Below are 27,000 nucleotides of genomic sequence, written 5' to 3'. Positions count from 1 at the left end.
CAAATAATTCAGGACGGGCTGTCACAATAATGTTTCAATGTTTAATTATGTCTAATATAACAAATTGGGTAATGTCACTTATTAGGACTATCTCAATTAAACGATATACGTACATGAATATATGAAAAATGAAATAATGGAAGAAATAATCTGAAAGAAGTTAGACTACATATACCTTCTTCATTGGCGGTCGCAATTCGTGGCCTGCCCTTAGGCTATCCCTGATCCCATTTTAATTAAATGGTAAAGGGTTTCATTTTCCAACAGCCTCATAGCCATGAAACTTTTTCCAAGCATTTTCCGTTCTCAAAGCCCTTTTTTCACTGTCTATTCACTTAGAAGAGAAGTTTTGTTGAGTCCATAAACACCCAAGCTTCTTATTTTCATCTTTAAAAGTCGGAAATTTTATCATATATGATGTCATGTACCAAATTTTGAAAATTTATTCACTAACTTACTATAAAAAAAAATATAAAACTTATTAAGTACTGATTTGGGACTGCTTAACTTTTTTTGTAAGTAAGGGTAAAAAAAAGTTAACTCCAATTTGTGTTTGGTAACTCGAGCAAACTTTTTGTGTGTGTGTGTGTGTGTGTTTTTTTTTAATTTAAATCATGACAATTCAAAGCAGAAATTGGAAGCAGTAAAAAAAAATAGCTTTTGCACAAACACCGCCGAACAATAGTCGTTAATGAATTTTCAATATGACTATCCTATCCTCCCTCTTCATCGTTCCTTTTTGCGTATCAAACATTTTTTCCATCTCTTAGTTTGATCTCTCCCTCTCTTGTCTTCCACACATAAGTTCTGGATTCAACTTAACTATTAGTTCTAAAACAACAAAAACAACTACATTTCGAGTCGAATCGTGCAAAGCATGAGCAACATATATATTACATTTACATAACAATATAGGAGACCTTTTTTTCCAGTCAATCAAGTTGTGTGCTACACAATGCTTGTTAGTTGATACTTATTAAATTTAACGTGATCATTTTGCAATTTGCCAGCATCCTTAAACAGATTCACGAGCAATTTTTCAGTTTACCATAAACACAGTCACATGACATTACCATTTGACTCAAATTAGAACATATTTGTGGATGTAAATTTCTGTCATCTATTCCTTTGACGAAAATGCACCTGCAAAATAATAACACATTTGATTAAGGCCAAAAGCCTCACGCACCCATGATGAATTTTGGGGGGAGGGGGGTGAGGGGGGTTTGGCCAAAGAATCTCCGATGCCAAAGTTAGAATTATGAAAAGAATGTGTTTAGGAGTTTTCGGGTAGTAAATGACTTAGCATTTTAGTGGGATAAGAGGGGTATTATTAGGAGAATGGTTGGCCCTTTGGGTGGAGAGTGTAGTATAATATCTTGCAATTAACATAGCAATTACTCCTAATTTAAACAAGAAGTATTGGGAGTTACCTTTTGAATAAAATCAATATGGGATTGATGAGGAGTGATGAGAGGAATATGAAATAAATTCCATATTGATCACCTTTTACTTTTCCTTGATTGAGCCGTTATTATCCATTGCATGCGCATGGGAATTCTGGTGTGCCAAAGGTAATTTCGTCATTCTTGTCCAAAAATTCCACGTGTCACTTCCACTATTTTTGGGATTATTTTTGGCTCTACAAATGCCCCCACACATGCTAGGTTGCTCGCAGGAAAGGGCAGTAGGTGTAAAGATCCCCAACTTTGATGCATATACTTGGACTTGGAATTAGATGTTTCTAGGAAAGGGAAATAAATCGTCACCAAAGCCTATTTAAGCCTACCTCAAGTAGGGGATTAAATCAACTTCAGAGGGCAATCATTTATCACTACAAGAAAGAGAGAAAGCTAGAGGATATTTGTTCCCCCTCCCCTAGTATTTTTCTTCGCTTGCCCATGTAAAGAACCGTCTTCTGTTGATTTCTTTGTCTTCTCTGTGTCGCACCAAGGTAAGAAAAACTTAATTTTCTTTGTCTTCTTCTTGGGTGGTGCTGTCGCGGGGCAACCTTTGAGGTGGTGCTGTCGCGGGGCAACCTTTGAGGTGGTGCTGTCGCGGGGTAACCTTTGGGATGGTGCGGCACGTTGGCTGGCAGGGGCAAAGAGTCAGCTCGGCGTGGGCCAATGAGGTGGTGTGGCAAGGGCCACAGATTGGCTGGAGCCAAGGGATGGCTCAGCATGGGTCGAGGAAGTAGCATGGCACGAGCCACGGTTTAAGCTGCTCAGCTTGGTTGAAGTGTCTTACAAAACTTTTAGCCATAAAACCGTCTATTGGGCACGCTGCTTCAAAAAAGGCTAATGAACCCACAAAGTCACTATGGTCGTGAATTTTGGCTTCTTGGGGCATTGAGATGTTGAGTTCGTCATCGGCTGCTACCCCCCTGACCATTTGCTGCTTAGCTGGTATTCGAGTATTTGATCATTTGAGCTGTGTCGCCTACATCACAACATGATAAAGATCTGTGGAATATGAAAATCGTTAACTAATCACATCAAAATAAGTAGTAGTGTGGGAATTCATGGCCAGTTTGTCCCTTTCTAGTGAAGAGTAGACCTAGGTGGGTGTCGGAGAATTAGTTTATCCTTTTACACCGGAGAGCTTACCCAGATGGGTGTTAGGGAATTGGTTTACCCTCTTGCACTGGAGAGCTTACCCAGATGGGTATTGAGGAACTGGTTTATCCTCTCGCACTGGAGAGCAGACTCAGTTGGGTGTTGGGGAATTGGTTTATCCTCTCGTTCTGGAGAGCAGACCCAGATGGTTATTAGAGAATTAGTTTACCCTCTTGCACTGAAGAGTTTACCCAGATGGATGTCTAATTAGTTTACCCTCTCGCGCTTAAGAGCAATTAGTTAACCCTTTTGCACTAGAGAGCTTACCTAGATAGGTGTCGGGGGGATTGGCTTACCATCTCTCACTGGAGAGCTTACCCAAATGGGTGTTGAGGAATTAGTTTACCCTCTTGCACTGGGAGCAATTAGTTTACCCTTTCGCACTGAAGAGTTTACCCATATAGGTGTCGAGGGATTGGTTTACCCTTTCGCAATGAAGAGCAACTAGTTTACCCTCTTGCGCTGAAAAGCTTACCCAGATGGGTGTCGGGGAATTAATTTACCCTCTCGCGTTTGAGAGCAATTAGTTTACCCTATTGCACTGTAGAGCATATAAGTCATTGTTGTGAGCACAGCTGAGGAAAACTGGACCGCTAGACAACTGAAATAATCCTCAGCCTATGAGATCTTGTTCGGCGATCTATTTTCTGCCCAAATTATGTTTTTCACAGGATCATTATTGTGTTTATAGATAATATATCAATAAGAATATACTACAAACATTACGAATTACACTTCATGTTGTTTATGGCCCATATGCTCATGTATAAGTAGTCAACCATCGTTACATCCAATAGCACCTTGTTTTGACTCTATTTGATGAGGTCCCGAGTTCAAATTAATTTGTTGACGAAAGTTGTTGAATGGAAAATAATTCATCTATAAAATTAACTGGAAACTGGCCAAAGTAACAAATAGACTAATTTCATGTCCTTGTAGTCTTGAATTATGCACCTCACCCTTATAAGAGAGATGCGATCAACAATGTAGTGATGACAAAATTATATTAATGAAAATTGGATGGTCCATTGTAGAAAAGTCCTATTAGATTGAATCATGAATTTAATATGTGTCATACCTTCCATCTCCAAGGATCAAACTCAAGAGCACTTGCATGAAGAGAAGGGTCTAAATGAGCTCCACAAAAATGGTAAAACTTTCCAGCCAGATGGAATTAAATAATCTGCAGAAAGTTGCACAAAAAAACCACATATTTTTTTGTTTAATTAATTAACAGATCGATCGTCACACACTGCAAATGACCTGCAAATGACATACATGTAAATGCTTGCATTCTTCAATTGGGGGTGGACTCATTCTCCCACTTACTTATAACATATTTTTACTATAAAAGTTTTCTAACCGGGACAGTTCACTCTTCTAATCGTCATTTGAAAATTATCTCTACAAAAATTATAAATCAACGGTTTCTTCATGAATATGCTACTTGGTACCTACACCGTTAATTTATTTGATACATTTAGATGAGTGAACGATATCCAATTCGCATGATTTTTTTATAGAGATGATCTTCAAATGAAGGTTAAGAGATTTAACATGCCAATTATGAAATTTCAACTATAAAGATACATTATTTGTAAGTGGGGAATGAGATCATCCCCTGTGAGAGGGATGCAAGTATTATAAAAAAAAAAAATTGTGCAAATTAAATCTCTGACAAAGAATAAAGCTTGAACAATTATATAATAAAATACTAAAAAAATTAATGAGATTTTTTGTCTTACATTTTGGGTGAATTCCATTTTTTTTATAGTCTTCCCAGGTCAGATACTCATCTTTCTGCTTCACTCTTCTAATGTTCTGATCCTCTACCTGTATATCAAAAAATAAAATATTAAAAAATTAATATCATTTTGTCTAAGCCAAAAACGAGAAATTAATTATAAATAATTGATATATTAAAGAAAGTTAATCAAATGTAACTTAGTAATTAAGCTTTGTATGAAAGAGGAGATAAGTGTTTTGGGTAATTAATTACCTTTAATCGTTGTAAAGCAGATGGTGATTGGGCTAGAAAATAAACTACCATGGCCATCAAGAGAGAGGTGGTTTCATAGCCACCCAATGGAGAATCCAAGACAAAACTCACTTTCTCATCTTCAGATAAGGTCTCAACTTCCAGAAGTATCTCAAGGAAATAACTTCTTTTAGTACAATAATTAGTGCTCCCATCTGCATTTCTTCTTCTTTCCTCTATGATTGCTTTCACAGTTGAAGATATCCTCCTTCTAGCCTGTAAAGAGAAATAATAATTGTCACACTACATGCCTAGCTACTTTTTTGTAATCAACAAGAAGAGAGCCCATACACGTAGCTGGTTTTGTATTAAAAAGATATAGAGATTTTTATCTTGGAGGAAAATGTTCTCTTGTCAGACTATCTAACAATATATATAAACATACTTACAATCATTAATTATGTTGATTTTTATTTAAATTTATGATTCTGATTCACAGTTTGGCAAAATAAACATTGTTTTGCAAAACAAGTTTGCGTAAAACATTATTCGTATATTAGGTACCTTAACAGCTCTTGCATATGGAGTTCCAGGAATATAGAGAGGAAGAGAAATGAGCCCTCTCATGAAAGTCAGGAAATCTTCAAGAATTTGTGTAGTCTGTGGCCCATCTGGGGTTAAGCCTAGCACTTGCTTCACTGTTACATTAAATGTGAACTGCATGCACGTGGAACCAAAAATAATTAATATTTGTGTAATTAAACCATATGATCAACATAAAAGAAAGAGAGAAAAATATATACTAATCCATGATAATATATAACTCAAAAATACCTTTCTGGCTTCCTCACAGAAGATGACTTGTGATTTATCTTTCCAAGAGTGAAGTATGCCAATGGCTGTGGCTTCAATGTCACTAAGAAACTCAGGCTTGGTCTTGGTGATGGTGACCAAGGAGACAGCCACATTTCTGAGCCTCTTGTGAGTGTCACCCACAGCCACAAGCATGGAGGATTTTCCAAGGATGCCAAGGATAGGCTTTGGATAGCTGCATTCAAATAACTTACCTTCATTCTGAAGTATGATGTAGTTCAGCTCTTGCACATGACACAATTGTGGGAGACAAGAACAAATGGGATTTGAAAACTTTCCCATACCTGAATTAAAACATAACTAACCATATTTAACTCTAACCCTTTAATTAGTTATGTGTATAAACTAAACAAATAATTTTTAAACATATATGAATTAAAGAATATTGATGTTCGATTACCTAGAACAATGGTGTTTAAGGAAGGCACCAAGAGAATTAGAAGGATGAGGCTTCAAGAAGCTAAGAGTTTCTCCCAACAGAGGCCCCACCCAAAAGAGCCCCTAGGTGGACCAGTACCATTAAGCCTTAACAACGTTAAGGGCAAGAACTGGTTTAGAATTAGACCCAAAAGAAAGCCAAAAAAGCCAATTAGAAGAACAAGCCGAAAAGTGCTTCCTGCCATGAACAAAGTTGTAAGCTCGAGCGACTGGGGTTTGATTCTTGTTCAGTATACAGTGAACTAAGATGGTGATGGGTGTCCAACTCTACACTACGCGGATAATATATATGGAGAGGAAAGAGAGAGGGTATTATATACTACATATGTTACACGTCTATATACCATAGATTATTACTGTCGGTTGAATCAACTTTGTCAGAGAGGTAAGCTGGTCTAGGATCTAGACCCACAGTCTAGGGATACAGAGGAGAGGAGAGAAGAGGGAGAGATTGTAATCCCATCAACTTTGTTACAACAACGATTATTGTATTAATAAGGTAAAAAGGAATTAGAGCATTTCGCAATTTATATTCTTATATTTGCGTTTTAAAAAGGTCGTCGCTTTTGGTTTTCATCTCCAATTCAAAATCTTATATTTAGTTATATGTTTTTAATGCATTATTATCTGACGAGTGTATATAGTTATGTGAATATATATACATATATATATATATATACATATATATATATATATATATATATTTGATACAATGGTCATTTTATTATCGAGATAGTGATTATAAAAAATATATATAATATTTATAAGGCAATATCCAATTTTAGACCTATTCTTATATTTTGAGTTCTAAATTTCAGTTTTAACCATTTGGGTATGCACATTTGAAATGGTTGGAATCAAAATTCAATCTTATTTCGCTAGAAATTCAAATATGAGTCCTAACTTTTAAGTATTCCGTGCATTGGAGATGTTTTACTTTATATTTGGAGTTCTAAATCTCCAATACATTAGAGATGCTTTTATGATTATGGGTTCAAGCATATGTTAAGGAAAGTAATTTCAGCACATAATTTATTTTCCTTTTACACATATTTGTTTATTCTTGATTTTTAAATTGAATAAACAAAAAAGTTAAGGGACATAAATAAATATGTGCAAAAAGAAGAAATTGAGTGCATATATCATTTTCTTATGTTAGAGGTCTAGTTCGATTTTCCATGGATTTGAAATCTGACAAAACGTTGCACACTTGTTCTTCAAAAAAAAAAAAAAAAAAAACGTTGCACACTTTAATACATAAAAGAGAATGCCAACTAGAGACTCAAAAGTCACTTCACAATTTAACATTAATTTTTGTGTCCATCTTACAAATATTTATAAGGCAGTATCCAATTTTAGACCTATTCTTATATTTTGAGTTCTAAATTTCAGTTTTAACCATTTGGGTATGCACATTTGAAGTGGTTGGAATCAAAATTCAATCTTATTTCGCTAGAAATTCAAATATGAGTCCTAACTTTTAAGTATTCCGTGCATTGGAGATGTTTTACTTTATATTTGGAGTTCTAAATCTCCAATACATTAGAGATGCTTTTATGATTATGGGTTCAAGCATATGTTAAGGAAAGTAATTTCAGCACATAATTTATTTTCCTTTTACACATATTTGTTTATTCTTGATTTTTAAATTGAATAAACAAAAAAGTTAAGGGACATAAATAAATATGTGCAAAAAGAAGACATTGAGTGCATATATCATTTTCTTATGTTAGAGGTCTAGTTCGATTTTCCATGGATTTGAAATCTGACAAAACGTTGCACACTTGTTCTTCAAAAAAAAAAAAAAAAAACGTTGCACACTTTAATACATAAAAGAGAATGCCAACTAGAGACTCAAAAGTCATTTCACAATTTAACATTAATTTTTGTGTCCATCTAACAAATATTTTGATAAAAAAATATGAAATTACAGAGAGTCGAGAATCCAATTTTTAAAAGAACCTTATTAACAATTCTCTACATAAAATTAAAAAGTTTACTTAACTGCCAAATCAATGTTCCCGACATACATGCTTACGCATGCTCTCTGTTACATTTTTTTTTCATAGTTACATACAAACACCAGTCACACCACCCAAATTTCTGTCACACAAAAGCTTCGAGTCTTTGTTTGCGATGTAAAATTTTTCGAAGTGTTAGATATTTAAGCAGGTACTTCACGTATCATAAAATAAATGAAGGAACAAAAAAATATATTATTTTTTTCACGTGTATTATAACATGTGAAATAATGTTTAAACACTCAATGCTTAAATCTATGATTTTCTCCACAAGTATTATAACATGTAGAAGGTGCTTAAATCTCTCGTCTGCGACATACCTACCCACCTGCTGGGCAGGAGAGAAGGAGCTTCGCATATTTAATAGGGCGACAATTAGGCTTATACCTAAGCACATAAAGAAAGCTATATTAATCAAAGTCATTGCATGATAACACAAGTCACAGTATCTTTCAAGGATCAAGGTCGGCTAATCCACGTTTCTACTTTGACTTATCATATTGTATCAAGGATCAAGGTCGACTAAAATTCAAAGCCCCCGTAGATTATTTGTGAAGTTTGTTAGCTACACTGATTAAGAGCATATGCTTATTTTATATATTTAGTACTTATAAAAATGCCTAATTACAAACACATGGATGTAAAAAGACAAACAGATCTTCATATAACGTCAGTTTAGCATTCCAAACAAAAGCACTGGGGAGGAGAAGAGCTAATCATCATATATATATATATATATATATATATATATATATATATATATATATATATATATATATATATATATGGTTGGTAATTGCATTAGCATCTATCTAATCTGTTCATTGCTATTCACATACTTGTATCTTATCTGCATTTCTTAATCGTCGGTCCTCAGTTCTTCTTTCTTCCAGCCAAACAGTAAGACGTGGTCCAAACAATAAGTCCCAGGAGAGGCATGAGCGGAGCGCATGAGCGGGGGAAGAGTCTAGACATACGAGGAAGGTGAATCTTTTAAGTCTTGCATATAGTATACTTGTTTTGTGCATTTCATGAGTAGATTATTTAGATCTAGTTCAATGGCCAGCACTAGCTCTAGATCCACCTTAGGAACTATACCTGACATTGTCAATGAAGAACAAAAACTGGATTTTCAAACAGACGAAAGTATTGATTTTTCCGACTGGAACATTCCAAAAGTTTCAACCCAAAATATTTACAAGAAAAAATGGTCTTTGACCTCTTTTAAATCCGAACATCACGTCAAAACAGTTGAGAAGGCTTATGCTCTTAGCAAAGAACATGAGACTTGTCAATTATTTTCTCCAGAACAAATCAAAGCGCATCGCAAAAACGGTCATAACTATCTTCACATTGGTTTAGTTCAAATCGCTGTTAAACCTTTAACACGAAAAGGTCTTAATACGTCTATTCTTTTATGTCTTCGTGACGCCCGATTTACTGATTTTAACGATAGTATTCTTGGAATGATTGAATCAAGTCTTTATAACGGACCTATCCATTTTGATTGTTTTCCAGATCTCACAATAAGTCTTTCAGACCCACATGTTTTGAAAGCTCTTACTCTTAATATCAAAACCTCCGGGTACCAAGTCCTGGAAGGAACACAACCTTTGGCACTTATTTTTAGAGTTTATTACAAAGTCACTGGCACAAACATGAATTTTCAAGCTTTGAACAAAAGTCCTCGCGACCACACTCTTTTAATCCAAACAACCCAAGAAAGCGCAAACATTAGAGTACCAAGAACCATTAGGTGGTCAGACATCAGTCTCCCCTCAGATTGGTGTTTAATTAATGAAAGTAAGCCGGTTTCCGTCCAAAACAGCCTCGTTAATCTTGACAACATTGAACAATATTTTGATGGCACAGTTAAAATCAATTTTGATCGTCCAGCAAGAAAATCTTGTGAATCAGTTTTGTCACACAAATCTTTTACTCCTAGCAGACAGTCTTTTTCTGGATCCACGTCAACCGATAGACTGGGTCGAGATCAAGATTTGATCAAATCTTTAGTAAACAAAAAGTTAAAAGAGCAGGAAGCTGCACAACAAGATCTAGTCAATGATTTACTCAAATTAAAGTCTGTCGACACTTCTTCACAAGTTGCACATCCTGTTTATCATCCTCCAAACCATGAAGAACCCACTTCTCCAACTCCTTCTGATTTTGAAACAACATCGGTGAATCACCAATTACTTGTTTTAAACAAACCACATAAAATCCGATGGAGGAAGCTTAAAGCTGACATCGCTTCTGAGGAAAATATTCCCAGAAGAAATATTTTTAGAGAAAAGTATTGTGATGAAGAAAAGCTAGCCATATATGCCGAATGGAAAGCTTTTGTAGAACAATACCAATTTGAAATATCTTTCTTTGATTTTATTGAAAAACATTTTGAAACAAAAAATAAAGTTACGGTTGTTACCAAAGAAAATTGGGTTAAGGAAGACAAAACTTTGATTTCCTCCAGTCATCCTCCCAAAGAAACTATTTTGATTTCCACTGGTAATACCAACATCCCCGCAACCCCTTTCAAAATTCCAAAAGAAGATTCTGGTTTTAAACCTGTCATTGAACAGAACAATTTTACAAACCAAAGTCTTCATACTATTGGAAAACAGTTAGACAAAATCGAAACCAAAATCGACAAATTGTCTCAACCAATTTCTTCTCCAAAAGAAAAACCTTTAGTAAATTTTACTGATACTGCTTCAAGTTCCACTGCTTTAAAATCCATGACTACTTTACAAAAAATTGATCATATGCTCACTGAGCTCAAAAAAGAGAAAGTTGTTAATGTTTTGCAAAACAATGATGTTTCTGTCGAAGAAGAAAATACTTCTGATTCTTCTCAGGACACGGAAACTAGTTCTGCTATCCAAAATATTGAAAATATTTTTCAAAACATTGATCTTCAACCAACTTTTGATTTAAAACGTATTCGTACTCATCCGGTCAACCCTACTTCTCTCACAAAAAACTGGTATCCCAGGCCAACTCCTCCTGACCTTCAATTTGAAGAACGAAATATTCAAAATCAATTTTCAGTTTCAGCCGACAAACTTTATGAGTGGAACATAGATGGCTTATCCGAACAAGAACTTTTGAACAAACTTCAACACATGTCCATGGTTGCTAATAGCTACATTTCAAATCACAATTTTACACAAACACAAATCGTTGATCTTCTCGTCACTGGTTTCACTGGAATGCTTCATTCTTGGTGGGAGAAGCACTTAACTTCTCAGTCCAGAGATGAAATACGCTTTGCGGTCAAAAAAGATGAGGAAGGATTTCCCATTTTTGACGAAACGATAGGACAGGGAATACCCGACGGAGTAAATACTTTACTTTATACGATTATAGAACACTTTATAGGAACACCCAGCAACGTTACTACGCGTATTCACGACCAACTGAGTAATTTAAGGTGTCCAACCTTAAGTGATTTCAGATGGTATAAAGATGTTTTCATATCCAGAGTTATGCTTCGGGAAGATAGTAATCAACCTTTTTGGAAAGAAAAATTTATCAATGGTTTACCCAATCTTTTTGCTCACAAAATTCGAAATGTTTTAGTAAATGAAGAAGGTGTCATACCTTATCATACCCTTACTTATGGTAACATAGTTAATGTTATTCAAAAGGAAGGATTGAAAATGTGTATCGACATGAAGATTTCAAAACAAGTTCATAAAGATAAATCTATTGCTAAATACGAACTTGGAACATTTTGTGAACAATACGGTTTACCTCCAATCGCTCCTTCGAGTAAAAAGAAAAAAGCCCAACAAACCAGCAAGTTTTCTAAACATCAATCCAGATTTTATAAAAACAAAAGACCTTCCAACAAACCTTTTCAGACAAATAAATTTTATGAAAAACCATCTTCAAACAAAAAACCTTTTAGAAAGTCTAAAAAGGATTTTCAAAATAAAAAGGGAAAGTGTTACAAGTGTGGTAAATTTGGTCATTATGCAAATGAATGCAAGGTTAAAAATGTTATTAACCAGCTACAAATCTCTGAAGAAGAGAAGGTTCAACTTATTCAGGCTTTAGAAATTAGAAATACCGACTCTAGTCAATCTGACAAAAATCCCGATTTTTCCGTCTCCGATTCTAGCAGTTCTAGCGACGTCTCCTCGCCAAACATTAAGTTTGGATGCACGGACACTTGTTGTAACAAAATTTCAGTGCTTAATAAGCAAGAAGAACAAGAAGAGTTTTTAATGGAATTAATTAGTAAAGTCGATGATCCTGATTTAAAATCTTTTTATTTGAAAAAACTCAAAAATTTGATTTCTTCTCATGAACCTGGCACTAGTCAAATTTCTTCTCAAAAGATTTCTCTCAGTACCACTTTGGAACGTTTTAATAAATCCAAAAAGGAGATCACCCTCAAAGATTTGCAAAAAGAAGTTAATCAAATCAAATCGGAAATTAAGTTTTTAAAATCCGAAAATACCGACATTCGTTCACAACTCAGTAGAGTACGTACGCAAGAACTCGTCCAAGAACAAAATGGTTCTTCCTCAAATTCCGATTCCGACGCTCACTCGACTAAATCTTCTTCTTCAAAAGAACTTGTTTTAAGTCTTTTAGATAAAATAAGAATTCGAAAATGGTATTCTAAAGTTACGATAGTAATCGAAGATTTTCATTTAGAAACCATCGCTTTAATTGATTCAGGTGCAGATTTAAATTGCATTCAAGAAGGATTAATACCTACTAAATATTTTCACAAGTCTACGGAAATACTTAGCGCTGCAAATCAATCCCCGATGAAATTAAAATATGAAATTCCCAAAGCCCATGTTTGTCAACAAAATATTTGTTTTAAAACTCCATTTGTTTTAATCAAAAATATTTCTGATCCAGTTATTTTGGGACTCCCTTTCATTGCATTAATTTATCCTTTCAAAGTTCATCATAACTGTATTTCTACCAAGGTTTTTGGCCAAAAAATTACTTTTGAATTTTGCATGGAAACAGATCTTAAAAAGTTAAAACAACTTCAAAAAGATAATGTTTCGAAAACTCTCAACCAGATTACTGCAAAATCCCAACAAATTGCTTTTTTACAGGAAGAAATTCTTCACAAAAGAATTGAAGAACAATTAACAAACAAATCTTTATTAGATTCTATTCGCCAGTTTTCCGATAAGCTTACTAAAGAAATTTGTTCCGATCTTCCAAATGCTTTTTGGCACAGAAAACAACATATTGTTAAACTACCTTATGTTAAAGATTTTATTGAGTCAAAAATCCCCACAAAAGCACGACCAATTCAAATGAATCAAGAAGTTTTAGAGTTTTGTAAAACTGAAATTAATCAACTTTTAGAAAAAGGAATTATCCGTAAAAGCAAATCTCCATGGTCATGCCCTGCTTTTTATGTCCAGAAAAACGCAGAATTAGAACGCGGTGCTCCACGACTGGTTATCAACTACAAACCATTGAATGATGTTTTAGAATGGATCCGATATCCAATTCCTAACAAAAGAGACTTGATAAAGAGACTTTCTCAGGCAACTGTTTTTTCTAAATTTGATATGAAATCAGGTTTTTGGCAAATTCAAATTCATGAATCTGATAAATACAAAACTGCTTTTGTAACTCCTTTCGGACATTACGAGTGGAATGTAATGCCTTTCGGCTTGAAAAATGCACCAAGTGAATTTCAAAATATCATGAATGAAATTTTTAATCAATACAGCCATTTTTCAATTGTTTATATTGATGATGTATTAATTTTCTCAAAATCAATAGAAGAGCATTGGAAGCATTTGCATGCATTTGTTAGGATCATTAGGTCCAATGGGTTAGTTGTTTCGGCATCTAAGATTAAGTTATTTCAAACCAAAGTTAGATTTTTAGGTTACCATATTTACAGGTCTACCATTCAACCAATAGATCGAGTCATCCAGTTTGCTGATAAATTTCCAGATCAAATTATTGATAAAACCCAGCTTCAAAGATTCCTTGGATCTCTCAATTATGTTTCAGAATTTTATCCTCATCTGCGTCAACAATGTAAGCCCTTGTTTGATCGTCTCAAGGAAAATCCTCCATCATGGTCACAAAATCATACTTCCATTGTTAAACAGATCAAAAATCATGTCAAGACTTTGCCTTGCCTTGGCATTCCAACTCCCGGCTCTCTCAAAATAGTCGAAACCGACGCATCTGAAATCGGTTATGGAGGTATCCTTAAACAAAAAATTTCTTCCGAAGCTCCTGAACAAATTGTTCGTTTCCATTCAGGAGTTTGGAATTCTGCTCAAGCTAATTATAGTACTATTAAAAAAGAAATTTTATCTATTGTATTATGTATTAGCAAATTCCAAGATGATTTATTAAATCAAAAATTTTTAGTTCGTGTTGATTGCAAATCTGCAAAACATGTTTTACAAAAAGATGTTCAAAATATTGCATCAAAACAAATTTTTGCACGCTGGCAAGCCATATTAAGTATTTTTGATTTTGATATTGAATACATTAAAGGCAGCCAGAATTGCATCCCAGATTTTCTAACCAGAGAATTTTTGCAGGGGAAGAATGGGTACTAATCCTACTCAGCAACGAAGGCTCCCAGCCACCCTTACCCAAACCCCAGCACCAGTAAAACAAGAGTCTATTCCCGACTCTTCATCGGCCCTCGCCATTACAAACAGATTTACTCCCTTAGGATCAACAGTAGGAAATATCTGACCAAATTACCAAACGGCCTTAGCCACCCCTTATGATCCTTACTCATCAGTTCGTTCTCCAGCTCCCTCACAACCAAAAACACCTAGCTATGCTAAAACATCACCATATGTCCAGAACCCTCATTCTGAAAAGCTTTTTAACATTCATCTTCATATTGACAAAAACCAACCCCCAGAGCGCATTGCCAAATTACTCCTTCCACCAAATTTTCATTTCTTACCAACTGAATCCTATAAAAGCCTAAAATATTACCAGGCTATCCTTTCAGAAACAGAAAGCATTGCTATTAAGCCAATTTACAGTACCACTCACCAAAACAAAATATTGTATCATTCACTCCATATTGGAAAATTCCTTACCGAACTCGAATGGGGAATTCCCCTTTTTCACACAAAACCCCTTCATACTCAGCATGTTCTCATCCCAAACAATCATTACAATTACTATGATTATATCCAAGCATGGACCAACATTTTTCTCCACCAGACAGAAGACTTTAGTCATTCATGGTTCATAACTTTTGATAAGAATTTCAGATTGCGGTTTCCTGCATGGTTTCCAGATTGGTGGGCTTCCCATGGCCCAAGCTCTTCCATCATTCCAGATGACCTTCGTCATGTTCTCACAAACAACTTCCAGCCCAGTTTCGACAGAAGTCGTTTCGACAACAGAGTTACTATTTTTTCACTGCTCATGGCCAAGTACAAGATCCCATGGATTCTCAAATGGAACTTTGAAATGGACACCGGTGGTATTTACAGAACCAGATGGGTAAAATGGTGGGATAAATTCAACCACCAAAAAATTATTGATCTTGTGAAAGTGGAATTTCCCCAGGCATCTTTTCAGGCACTGCCAATCAAAGTTTCATCTTCGTCCTCACAAGCTTTGCCAGTTCATCAGCAATTTCCTGAATTACCAAAAGCTCAGGAACCAGTTCAGTCCTTATCAGACATTAGTCCATCTTCCTCTCTCAAAGGAATTTCCAAGTCAGCCAAGTCCTCCAGTTCAAAGAAAGAAAAAACTACCCAACTGCTGGATATGGCTCATCTGCTAATGGCGGAAGCAGCATTGCTGCAAAAGAAAAAAGGTTCAGACTCAGATTCAGATAATTCTGATGCCTCGTCTCAGCTTCCCGCCAAATGGGCTGATCAAGCAGATTTTCAAGATGCCCAGGACCCATTTGATATCTGAAAAGCAATATTTGCCCATGTGATTATGTCAGCCCAGCAACATCATCAGCAGTAGCTGCTTTCATATCTTCCGCAAAAACCAAAGCATTATTCTCCAATAGTGAAAAACAAAAAAGTCACTATTCACAATAGTGAAAACAAAAATGTCACTATTCACAATAGTGAAAAACAAAAAGGTCACTATTCATTTAACTTTTGTAAAAGAATCAAAGCATCTTCACTATTCTTTTACCCAGCTTTAGCAGACAGCGGGATTCCCGGATCATTTGGACAAGTCTTTCACCCTCGCTCTATATAATGAGGATTCATCTTCAGAAGAAGGATATAAGTTTTTAACTTCAAAAGCTCAGTTCAATATTATCTCTCTGAGATTATTCAAACACTTGTAATACAAATATATTATTCAGGATGCCTGCGAGCTCCATCTATTTGTTTACTTGTTTCATCTGCCATTAGGCAATACCTGTTTGTTATCTGCATTGCAGTAAGTTTTCAATAAAACTTATTTTCCAAATATACTTGCATCATTACGTTTAATTCATTATTTTGATATGCTACTCTGTCTTAATATGTTTTATTTCTGCACTTTAAATTATATGGACGGCTATGCCTCCTGCTGCTATTTTATGATTTACTTCCGCACTTTATATTCTATGGCTGGCTTTGCCGCCTGTTGTTAGATATATATATATATATATATATATATATATATATATATATATATATTCTTGCAAAAACGAAGAATTAAATTGAAACTTGAAATCTGATACCAGTATTTTTAGGGCACTGCTATTTCCACTCCCAAAAAGCTTCTTGCCCTTCTCTGAAAAGTGTTAAAAAACATATTATTTATACGTATACTACTTCCAAAGAGGCATGAAGTTTTCTGAAAATTGCAAATAACGCTCCCCTTTAATCTGATATAGTCATCTCTTTTCTTTTTTGCCTCCTTTTGCTGCACATGACCGGGAAGGGAGAGATTCACATGTATCATATATGTTAGTGCGGCGTTTAGGCCCTAATACAAAAGTCTTTAACATATGCATGTGATTAGAATTAAGCCACATCAACGATGTTTAATTATAAAACGTTATCTTTAATTGTTGTTCAATGTGTTTATAATTAAATGGGTGTGGATTTGTGGTACTATTTTTTTACACAATTTTTGAAACATTTTTGTGGGGTCACTGTTGCGTAATGTATTTCAACGATCTGAATCGTCCATCTTTTGGAGCATTGTTCATAGATCATCATTGCTAAAAATTAGACAAATCTCAAATTATGAAGATATTCATTTGTAGTGAAGAAAATTGACGAATACGATTCTACAAAGAAACCCTAAACTCTTAATTCAACGGTCATATAGTTTCAAATTTGGATGATTTTTTGTGCACTAGTAAAAAAACATGTTTGCGCGACCGAATTTTGCGCGACGGATCAACTTTCGTCGCGCAAAGTATGTTTGCGCGACCAAAAACACACAACGTCGCGCAAAAGGACTTTGCGCGACGGAATTTTGCGCGACCAAGGATGGCGTCGCTCAAAAGAGCTTTGCGCGACGCATCAGATCCTGCGTCGCGCAAAGGTGTTTTGCGCAGCGCCATATGTAGTCGCGCAAAGGTTCGTCGCGCAAAGTCCTTTTTTTTTTCTTTTTTGGCCTTTTCCTTTTCTTTTGGTTTTCTTGCATTGCCTTTTTCTTTTGTAGTATCCACTTGTGTAAATGTTTTAAATTGACGATCGAATCAGTTCATTGTATTCATATAGGGTTAAACAGTGCAGCTGTAAAAAATCATCAAAATCGGAGTTAATATAACCGTTAAATCGTAATTTTTCGTTTATAGCCGTCGAAAATGTTTGTCCCGTTGTTTAATCTCTACACGCTTGTTTTTTACAATTTTTGGCGTATGCGATCTCAAAGCATATACAAACAAGTTTGACGGTTGGATCGTTGAAACTAGTTTTGTACAATGCGTATCCCATCAAAACATTAGATTCACTAACACTTGGAATTTATTTAAACTTTCATTAAGTATAACATAATATTTTGTTGTATCCACTTGTGTAAATATTTTAAATGGACGATCGAATCAGTTTATTGTATTCATATAGAGTCAATGATTGTAGCTGTAAAAAATCAACAAAATCGGAGCTAATATAACCGTTAAATCATGATTTTTCATTTATAGCCGTCGAAAAGGTTTGTCCCGTTGTTTGATCTCTACATGTTTGTTTTTTACAATTTTTGGCGTATGGGATCTCAAAGCATATATAAACAAATTTGACGGTTGGATCGTTGAAACTAGTTTCGTACAATGCGTATCCCATGAAAACATTAGATTCACTAACACTTGGAGTTTATTTATACTTTCATTAAGTATAACATAATATTTTGTAGTATCCACTTTTGCAAATATTTTAAATTGAAGATCGAATCAATTTGTTGTATTCATATAGGGTCAATGAGTGTAGTTGTAAAAAATCATCAAAATCGGAGTTAATATAACCGTTAAATCGTGATTTTTCATTTATAGCCGTCGAAATGGTTTGTCCCGTTGTTTGATCTCTACACTTTTGTTTATTACAATTTTTGGTGTATACGATCTCAAAGCATATACAAACAAGTTTGACGGTTGGATTGTTGAAACTAGTTTTGTACAATGCGTATCCCATGAAAACATTAGATTCACTAACACTTGGAGTTTATTTATACTTTCATTAAGTATAACATAATATTTTGTAGTATCCACTTTTGTAAATATTTTAAATTGAAGATCGAATCAGTTTGTTGTATTTATACAGAATCAATGAGTGTTGTTGTAAAACATCATCAAAATCAGAGTTAATATAACCGTTAAATCGTGATTTTTTGTTTATAGTCGTCGAAAAGGTTTGTCCTGTTACTTAATCTCTGCATGTTTTTTTTTTTTGATTTTTGGCGTATGGGATCTCCAAGTATATACAAACAAGTTTGACGGTTGGATTTTTGAAATTAGTTTGGTACAATGAATTTCCTATCAAATTCAATGGTATATGTATTTACTAAGTAGATTTTAATTAATTTATTTTGTACTCATAAGCAAAACGGGTAAAAAAAAAAAAAAAAACAGAGGACTTTGCGCGACGTAGGTACAACTGCGTCGCGCAAAATAGGCTTGCGCGCGTAATTGTACCTACGTCGCGCAAAGTCCTCTGTTTTTTTTTTTTTGCCTTTTCCTTTTCTTTTGGGGTTCTTGCATTGCCTTTTTCTTTTGTGGTATCCACTTGTGTAAATGTTTTAAATTGACGATCGAATCAGTTCATTATATTCATATAGGGTTAAACAATGTAGCTATAAAAAATCATCAAAATCGGAGTTAATATAACCGTTAAATCATAATTTTTCGTTTATAGCCGTCGAAAAGGTTTGTCCCGTTGTTTAATCTCTACACGTTTGTTTTTTACAATTTTTGGCGTATGAGATCTCAAAGCATATACAAACAAGTTTGACGGTTGGATCGTTGAAACTAGTTTTGTACAATGTGTATCCCATCAAAACATTAGATTCACTAACACTTGGAATTTATTTAAACTTTCATTAAGTATAACATAATATTTTGTGGTATCCACTTGTGTAAATATTTTAAATGGACGATCGAATCAGTTTATTGTATTCATATAGGGTCAATGATTGTAGTTGTAAAAAATCATCAAAATCGGAGTTAATATAACCGTTAAATCGTGATTTTTCATTTATAGCCGTCGAAAAGGTTTGTCCCGTTGTTTGATCTCTACATGTTTGTTTTTTACAATTTTTGGCGTATGGGATCTCAAAGCATATATAAACAAATTTGACGGTTGGATCGTTGAAACTAATTTCGTACAATGCGTATCCCATGAAAACATTAGATTCACTAACACTTGGAGTTTATTTATAGTTTCATTAAGTATAACATAATATTTTGTAGTATCCACTTTTGCAAATATTTTAAATTGAAGAACGAATCAATTTGTTGTATTCATATAGGGTCAATGAGTGTAGTTGTAAAAAATCATCAAAATCGGAGTTAATATAACCGTTAAATCGTGATTTTTCATTTATAGCCGTCGAAATGGTTTGTCCCGTTGTTTGATCTCTACACGTTTGTTTATTACAATTTTTGGCGTATACGATCTCAAAGCATATACAAACAAGTTTGACGGTTTGATTGTTGAAACTAGTTTTGTACAATGCGTATCCCATGAAAACATTAGATTCACTAACACTTGGAGTTTATTTATACTTACATTAAGTATAACATAATATTTTGTAGTATCCACTTTTGTAAATATTTTAAATTGAAGATCGAATCAGTTTGTTGTATTTATACAGAATCAATGAGTGTTGTTGTAAAACATCATCAAAATCAGAGTTAATATAACCGTTAAATCGTGATTTTTTGTTTATAGCCGTCGAAAAGGTTTGTCCTATTACTTAATCTCTGCATGTTTTTTTTTTTTGATTTTTGGCGTATGGGATCTCCAAGTATATACAAACAAGTTTGACGGTTGGATTTTTGAAATTAGTTTGGTACAATGAATTTCCTATCAAATTCAATGGTATATGTATTTACTAAGTAGATTTTAATTAATTTATTTTGTACTCATAAGCAAAACGGGTAAAAAAAAAAAAAAAAAACAGAGGACTTTGCGCGACGTAGGTACAACTGCGTCGCGCAAAATAGGCTTGCGCGACGTAATTGTACCTACGTCGCGCAAAGTCCTCTGTTTTTTTTTTTTGCCTTTTCCTTTTCTTTTGGGGTTCTTGCATTGCCTTTTTCTTTTGTGGTATCCACTTGTGTAAATGTTTTAAATTGACGATCGAATCAGTTCATTATATTCATGTAGGGTTAAACAATGTAGCTATAAAAAATCATCAAAATCGGAGTTAATATAACCGTTAAATCATAATTTTTCGTTTATAGCCGTCGAAAAGGTTTGTCCCGTTGTTTAATCTCTACATGTTTGTTTTTTACAATTTTTGGCGTATACGATCTCAAAGCATATACAAACAAGTTTGACGGTTGGATCGTTGAAACTAGTTTCGTACAATGCGTATCCCATGAAAACATTAGATTCACTAACACTTGGAGTTTATTTATACTTTCATTAAGTATAACATAATATTTTGTAGTATCCACTTTTGCAAATATTTTAAATTGAAGATCGAATCAATTTGTTGTATTCATATAGGATCAATGAGTGTAGTTGTAAAAAATCATCAAAATCGGAGTTAATATAACCGTTAAATCGTGATTTTTCATTTATAGCCGTCGAAATGGTTTGTCCCGTTGTTTGATCTCTACACGTTTGTTTATTACAATTTTTGGCGTATACGATCTCAAAGCATATACAAACAAGTTTGACGGTTGGATTGTTGAAACTAGTTTTGTACAATGCGTATCCCATGAAAACATTAGATTCACTAACACTTGGAGTTTTTTTTTTTTGCCTTTTCCTTTTCTTTTGGGGTTCTTGCATTGCCTTTTTCTTTTGTGGTATCCACTTGTATAAATGTTTTAAATTGACGATCGAATCAGTTCATTATATTCATATAGGGTTAAACAATGTAGCTGTAAAAAATCATCAAAATCGGAGTTAATATAACCGTTAAATCATAATTTTTCGTTTATAGCCGTCGAAAAGGTTTGTCCCGTTGTTTAATCTCTACACGTTTGTTTTTTACAATTTTTGGCGTATGCGATCTCAAAGTATATACAAACAAGTTTGACGGTTGGATCGTTGAAACTAGTTTCGTACAATGCGTATCCCATCAAAACATTAGATTCACTAACACTTGGAGTTTATTTATACTTTCATTAAGTATAACATAATATTTTGTAGTATCCACTTTTGTAAATATTTTAAATTGAAGATCGAATCAGTTTGTTGTATTCATATAGGGTCAATGAGTGTAGTTGTAAAAAATCATCAAAATCGGAGTTAATATAACCGTTAAATCGTGATTTTGTGTTTATAGCCGTCGAAAAGGTTTGTCTCATTACTTAATCTCTGCATGTTTGTTTTTTGTGATATTTGGCGTATGGGATCTCCAAGTATATACAAACAAGTTTGACGATTGGATCATTGAAACTAATTTCGGATAATGTGTTTCCTATCAAATTCAATGGTATATGTATTTACTAAGTAGATTTTAATTTATTTATTTTGTACTTATAAGCAAAACGGTAAAAAAAAAAAAAAAAAAAGGGACTTTGCGCGACCTAGGTTTAAGTGCGTCGCGCAAACCTGTTTTACGCGACGTAGGTATGCGTCGCGCAAGATTTGCCGCCAAACTATGGAGGTTTTACCGCTTTTTTCCAACTTTGCGCGACGCAGGTTCACTACGTCGCGCAAAGTGAACACGAAAATGTCCCTTTTTGTCTTTCTTTCCAGTGTTCTAACTCAAGTCAAAAGATCCATAGCTGCCTTCCCCTCTTCCTCACCTGCAGACCTCCGTAGCCACCTGATCACACTCAGGTGATTTAAAAACATCTATGTTATTCATCCATTTTTTTTTATATATATGATTGTATTGAAATTTTTGTTAATATTACCAAATATATTGAAAATTTTGATCTTTTTTGTTCTTACCATGCATATATGATTGAGGGTAAATACTCAGTTTGGTAAATTCCCAATATATTGAAAATTTTGATCTCCTATTGATGATGGCAGTGTAGCACAAGGGCAATGCAAAAGAAAGCAAAAGGAAGAGGAAAAAAAAAAAAAAAAAAAAAAGACCGCTTTGCGCGACGTGAAATTGTATATCTACGTCACGCAAAAAAGGATAATTTTGGCGGTACCATAACAAAAAATAGGCGCTTGTTTTAAAATTTTCAAGAGTTTCCCGTAAACCTCACATCCCTATTTCCACCCTCTTTCCCGTACAACTCTCAATTCCCATAGATGACCTCTCTATTTCCCATATATCTCTCTTCCCTCTCACAAGCTTTCCCGTAGATAACCTCTCACTTCCCTATTTCCCATAGACCTTTCTTCCCTCTTGCGTGCTCATCTCTCCCTCTCCATTTCCCGTAGATCTCTCTTCCTTCTCACAAGCTTTTGTCTTCACAATCTCGAATCCAACGCGAATCTCGAAGCCGACGCGAATCAAGTCCCAAAATCAAGGTAAGGGTTTCTGATTTTCAATGGGTTTTTGTTATTTAGGCTCAAATTGCATGCTATTTAGGATTTCTGATAAAATTAGATGTTGGTTCTAGTTTGCAGAGGGGTTGATGGGTTGCAGGTAGAGAGAGGGATCTACGGGAGGGAAGAGAAGTCTTGCAGCTTCATCGTAGGCTCGGGCGGCGGCCTCCGCCGTGTCAAATGTGCCAAGCCAGACTCTTGCAGCTTTGTGTGGATCGCGTTTTTCAGCTGCCCATTTTCCCCACGGCCTCTGTCTAACTCCCCTGTATCTTCTCTTCCTCTCACCAGTTTCTTCAAATGAAACAGATTCTGTACTTGATGGTGTGGTTGGTACCGCTGTGGTGACCGAGACGGTGGACCTCATTTTGTGCGCGCTAATTTGCCCTCGTAGGTCGCTGGACCAATCTGGGTCGGAGTTATCTAATCGAGAGGTATTAATTTGGAATGGGTATTTTCCATTTGTGTAATTAATTAAGAATTAGTTAATCTTCTTGTTTGCATAATAATTATGCGTAAATGCGTAGTTGGTTAAATTAGGTGGGTTTTTGTTTGTTTGTTTGTTTAGGACTTTGATGGGTTTGTCAAGAAGGGCGATCTTCCCGGTTATGCTGTAAGTCTCTTAATACTGCCATCTTTCTATTTGGTGTCACATTGCATAAACCTGCAATTTTCGACTTCTAGAATTAACGTAGCGGGGTGGTTGTGGACCTTGTGGTGTTGGTGCGGCTGTTAAATTTGTTATGCAGGAAAGTTTATCAATAAACTTCTTTTCTCGGAATGTATCTGGGTTGGGAAAATTTAACAATTAGGATTGCTGCACCCGGTTTCCTTCGGTGTTATTTCATTCCTGGTCTCTCTGCTGATGTTTTATTTTTAGAGTGTAAGTCACCTATCTGCTTTTCCACAATTGTAGTTATTCACTTTCTTTCTTCTCCCCCTTCCCTGTGTATTTTGTAGATTCTAAATACACCAAAAGGTCCGATCACAGTGGAACTTTTCAAGGATGGTTCTCCAGAGGTTGTGGATAGATTTATTGACTTATGGTGAGTATTCGACATCACATGTATCTTGCATACATACTTGCTGTAGTAATATTAAATCATGTCTATTTGAAGCTATTTCTCTACAGGGTAAGAGAATAAAGTTAAAATTATGGGACGGGGTGACTTTGTACATAGCTGTTAGTAAAATTGCTCGCATCCAAGGGGTGTATTATTTAATATTTTTATCATCTTATAAGCCAAGGGGTATATTTTGTCGTAACTCCTTTGTAAATTATCAAATACACAACAACAGGTTAAAGGTTCATATAGCCTTGGTGATATGGATGCCTAGTTGACTTATATCGAGGCTAAATGTAAATAAAATTAGAACTTGGACGATTAGAAATCATTTCAATATTCTGAGTAGCAGTAGCATCCAGAAGTAGACTTGCTTGGTTTTTGTTGGTTGTAAGGGCAATAGTGTGTTATGCCCTCATGGCACTTCTAAGGCATTAGTTTTGCAGTCAAAAGGGACACTTCAAGGGGATGTCGTTCAGTCACGTGATCAAGCACTATATAACCAAAGGGGGTGGTTCCCAAGGACTTGGAGCAGCTGAAGATTGGATATCAAAAGGGAAGCTTCGTAGTCAACTTGTTACGAGGTTTGTTTCATAGATAAAACTTTTATATTGGTTGTGTGGCCTGTTGGTCCTGTGTTGCAAAGCTGATAGCTTATTCTTGCCTGTGTGAACCTGTAGTTCGAAGCATGAAGCTTTTATGCTTGGAACTACGAAGGCTAGACCAGACAACAAAGAATTTGAGCTTGTTATCACAACTGCACCAATACCAGATTTAAATGATAAGCTAATTGTATTCGGACGGGTCATCAAAGGAGAGGAAGTGGTACATGTATAAAATTTTGTGCAGTTTGGGTAACTTATTATCATGCCTAGACTTGGATAATACCTGATGTATAATGCTTTGCATACGGTCTTCCATTCAGGCAACTAAATCCTAAAAATAGTCCCAGTTTTCCATTAGTTTACGAATTCAATGAAGATATGTTAGGGCTGCATGCTTTTGTGTCATTCTCAAGCACAACCACTTCAACAGATTTCCCTTTACTTCTTTAACCCATTCGATCATTTTTTGAGTTATGTACCTGTCCTTTTGTAAAAAAAATTCCCACCTCCGTACAGAGTAAATTTGGAGAAGCACAAGCCAAAAAGCAAAGCAGTGCTGCATATAAATCCAAATTTGATAGAAGTAGGAGACAGAGTTATCACCAAAGAAAAACCAAAGGATCCAATTCCAGAAATCAAGTGGGGGTAAGTAGATTGCCTTTTCATTTGTTGTGGCATGTGTCTAGTTGAATGACTTGTATGAAGTAAATTGTTTTTGTACGGTACTTTGATCATTTAGTCTAATGAAGTTTTGATACCTTTGATTGATTACAATGTTTGGTAATCCTAGTGTCATATTACCCTTTTTTTTTTGTTTCACTTGATGCACTTTTTTTTTGTTGGCTATGAAAATGGATAAGTAGTTTCCTCATGTTTTGAAATTAAGAATGTTGGTAACCTACTTACTTACTACTTTGGCTGCTAATTGATTAGTTTCAAATGCAAGAAAGGATTAGTTTCTAATGTTATAATTTTATGGTTCAAAAAGTGTATAGATGTCGCGGTTGATCACTCGTCGTTAGAGTGTGACCAATGAGCCTCCTGCATTATCAACATCTACTGCTCCAGGCGTGAGTGCTCCATTGATTGAACAAATGAGGGCCCGGGACGAGCAGATTAAGGCCCAGGGCGAGCAGGTGAAGGCCTATGCCGGACAGATGAGAGACCTTGTACGAGCCATACAGATGTCTGGCCTCCAAATCTCACTACCAGTACTTGATCTTCCTACACCTTCGACTTCTGAGCCACTTTGCCCTACCGATACCTAGTAGCTTGATGTATAAAACCTAAAAGACTACTTGCAGTTTTTTCTTATTTTTTTGTTTGGACATTTTGTATGTATATTTTCATATATTTATAACTAAATACTTTTTGTTGGTTAATTAATTATCGTTTAGAGTTTAATTAAGATATTTATTAAAAATTAAAAAAATATTTTTTTTACCAAAACAAAAAAAAAGAGGTTTGCGCGACGTAGGTAGAATCTTCGTCGCGCCAACCTCTTTGCGCGACACAAGACTCTACGTCACGCAAAGTGGCTTTGCGCGACGCACGACCCTAGGTCGCGCAAAGCCGCGCAACGTAAAATCGTGCGTCGCGCAAAGAGGTTGGCGCGACGTAGGTAGAATCTTCGTCACACAAAGTGTTTGCGCGACGTATAGAACGTCGCGCGAAGCCACTTTGAGCGACGCATCCCTACGTCGCGCAAAGCCATTTCGCGCGACGCATCCCATACGTCGCGCAAAGCCACTTTGCGCGACGTAGGGAGAATCTTCGTCGCGCAAACCCCTTCTGTCACTGCCTTGCCGCGACGGTTAGTGCGCGACGAAGGTGCGTTGAGCTAAGTTTTGCGCGACGGTTTTCGACTTTGCGCGACGAAGGACCTGCGTCGCGCAAAGTGTTTTTTGTACTAGTGGTGATATTTGAGCGAAGACCTAAAAGATAGACGATTCGAACCATTAAAATACATTACAAAGTAGAGCCCACAAAACTAAATATAAAAATTTGTGTAAAAAAATAGTGTTACAGATCCGCCATAATATATAAATTACTACTTATCATCGAGGTCACAGACGTGCAAACCCAACCTTTATATTTGGTGCTCTTTCATTTATTTCTTCTTCTTTTCTTTTCTTTTCTTTTTATAACCAATACATGGATGAACCTAGCTAGCTAGATTGAGCAGCACATGGACACCCTATTGGAAGAACCTGTATTGATGTTGCAAGTTCTAAGTTTTATCCTTTTTCAACCAAAAACAAAATAAAATTAAAAGTTTTACCTTTTGTAATAAATTATATATTAAGATGCAATTATTGTGATGTTAACAAAAACAAAA

At 35.2% G+C, this 27,000-nt stretch overlaps 1 protein-coding gene and 1 pseudogene across 2 annotated transcripts; one reads left to right on the top strand and one right to left on the bottom strand.

The window, feature by feature from the left end:
* Window positions 1-3,289: 3,289 nt before the first annotated feature.
* LOC137707638 (cytochrome P450 724B1-like) lies at window positions 3,290-6,089 on the bottom strand (annotated as a pseudogene). The gene is made up of 6 exons (XR_015958122.1): window positions 5,867-6,089; window positions 5,428-5,750; window positions 5,158-5,310; window positions 4,615-4,869; window positions 4,361-4,448; window positions 3,290-3,798 (listed from the first exon to the last, which is right to left on the bottom strand). The product of XR_015958122.1 is annotated as a cytochrome P450 724B1-like (transcript).
* An 11,273-nt stretch (window positions 6,090-17,362) lies between these two features.
* On the top strand, window positions 17,363-26,044 carry LOC148689362 (uncharacterized). The gene is made up of 7 exons (XM_088688449.1): window positions 17,363-17,452; window positions 23,149-23,427; window positions 23,954-24,039; window positions 24,504-24,641; window positions 24,738-24,888; window positions 25,179-25,307; window positions 25,651-26,044. The coding sequence occupies exons 1-7, from the start codon at window positions 17,363-17,365 to the stop codon at window positions 25,696-25,698; spliced, it is 921 nt and encodes a 306-aa protein (XP_088544575.1). The 3' UTR covers window positions 25,699-26,044.
* Window positions 26,045-27,000: the final 956 nt, after the last annotated feature.

The sequence above is a fragment of the Pyrus communis genome, chromosome 17 (genome assembly GCF_041283825.1).
Source record: "Pyrus communis isolate YQ-2024b chromosome 17, ASM4128382v1, whole genome shotgun sequence".
In the NCBI taxonomy this organism is placed as follows: domain Eukaryota; kingdom Viridiplantae; phylum Streptophyta; class Magnoliopsida; order Rosales; family Rosaceae; genus Pyrus; species Pyrus communis.
This window is presented reverse-complemented; position numbering and strand designations above follow the sequence as displayed.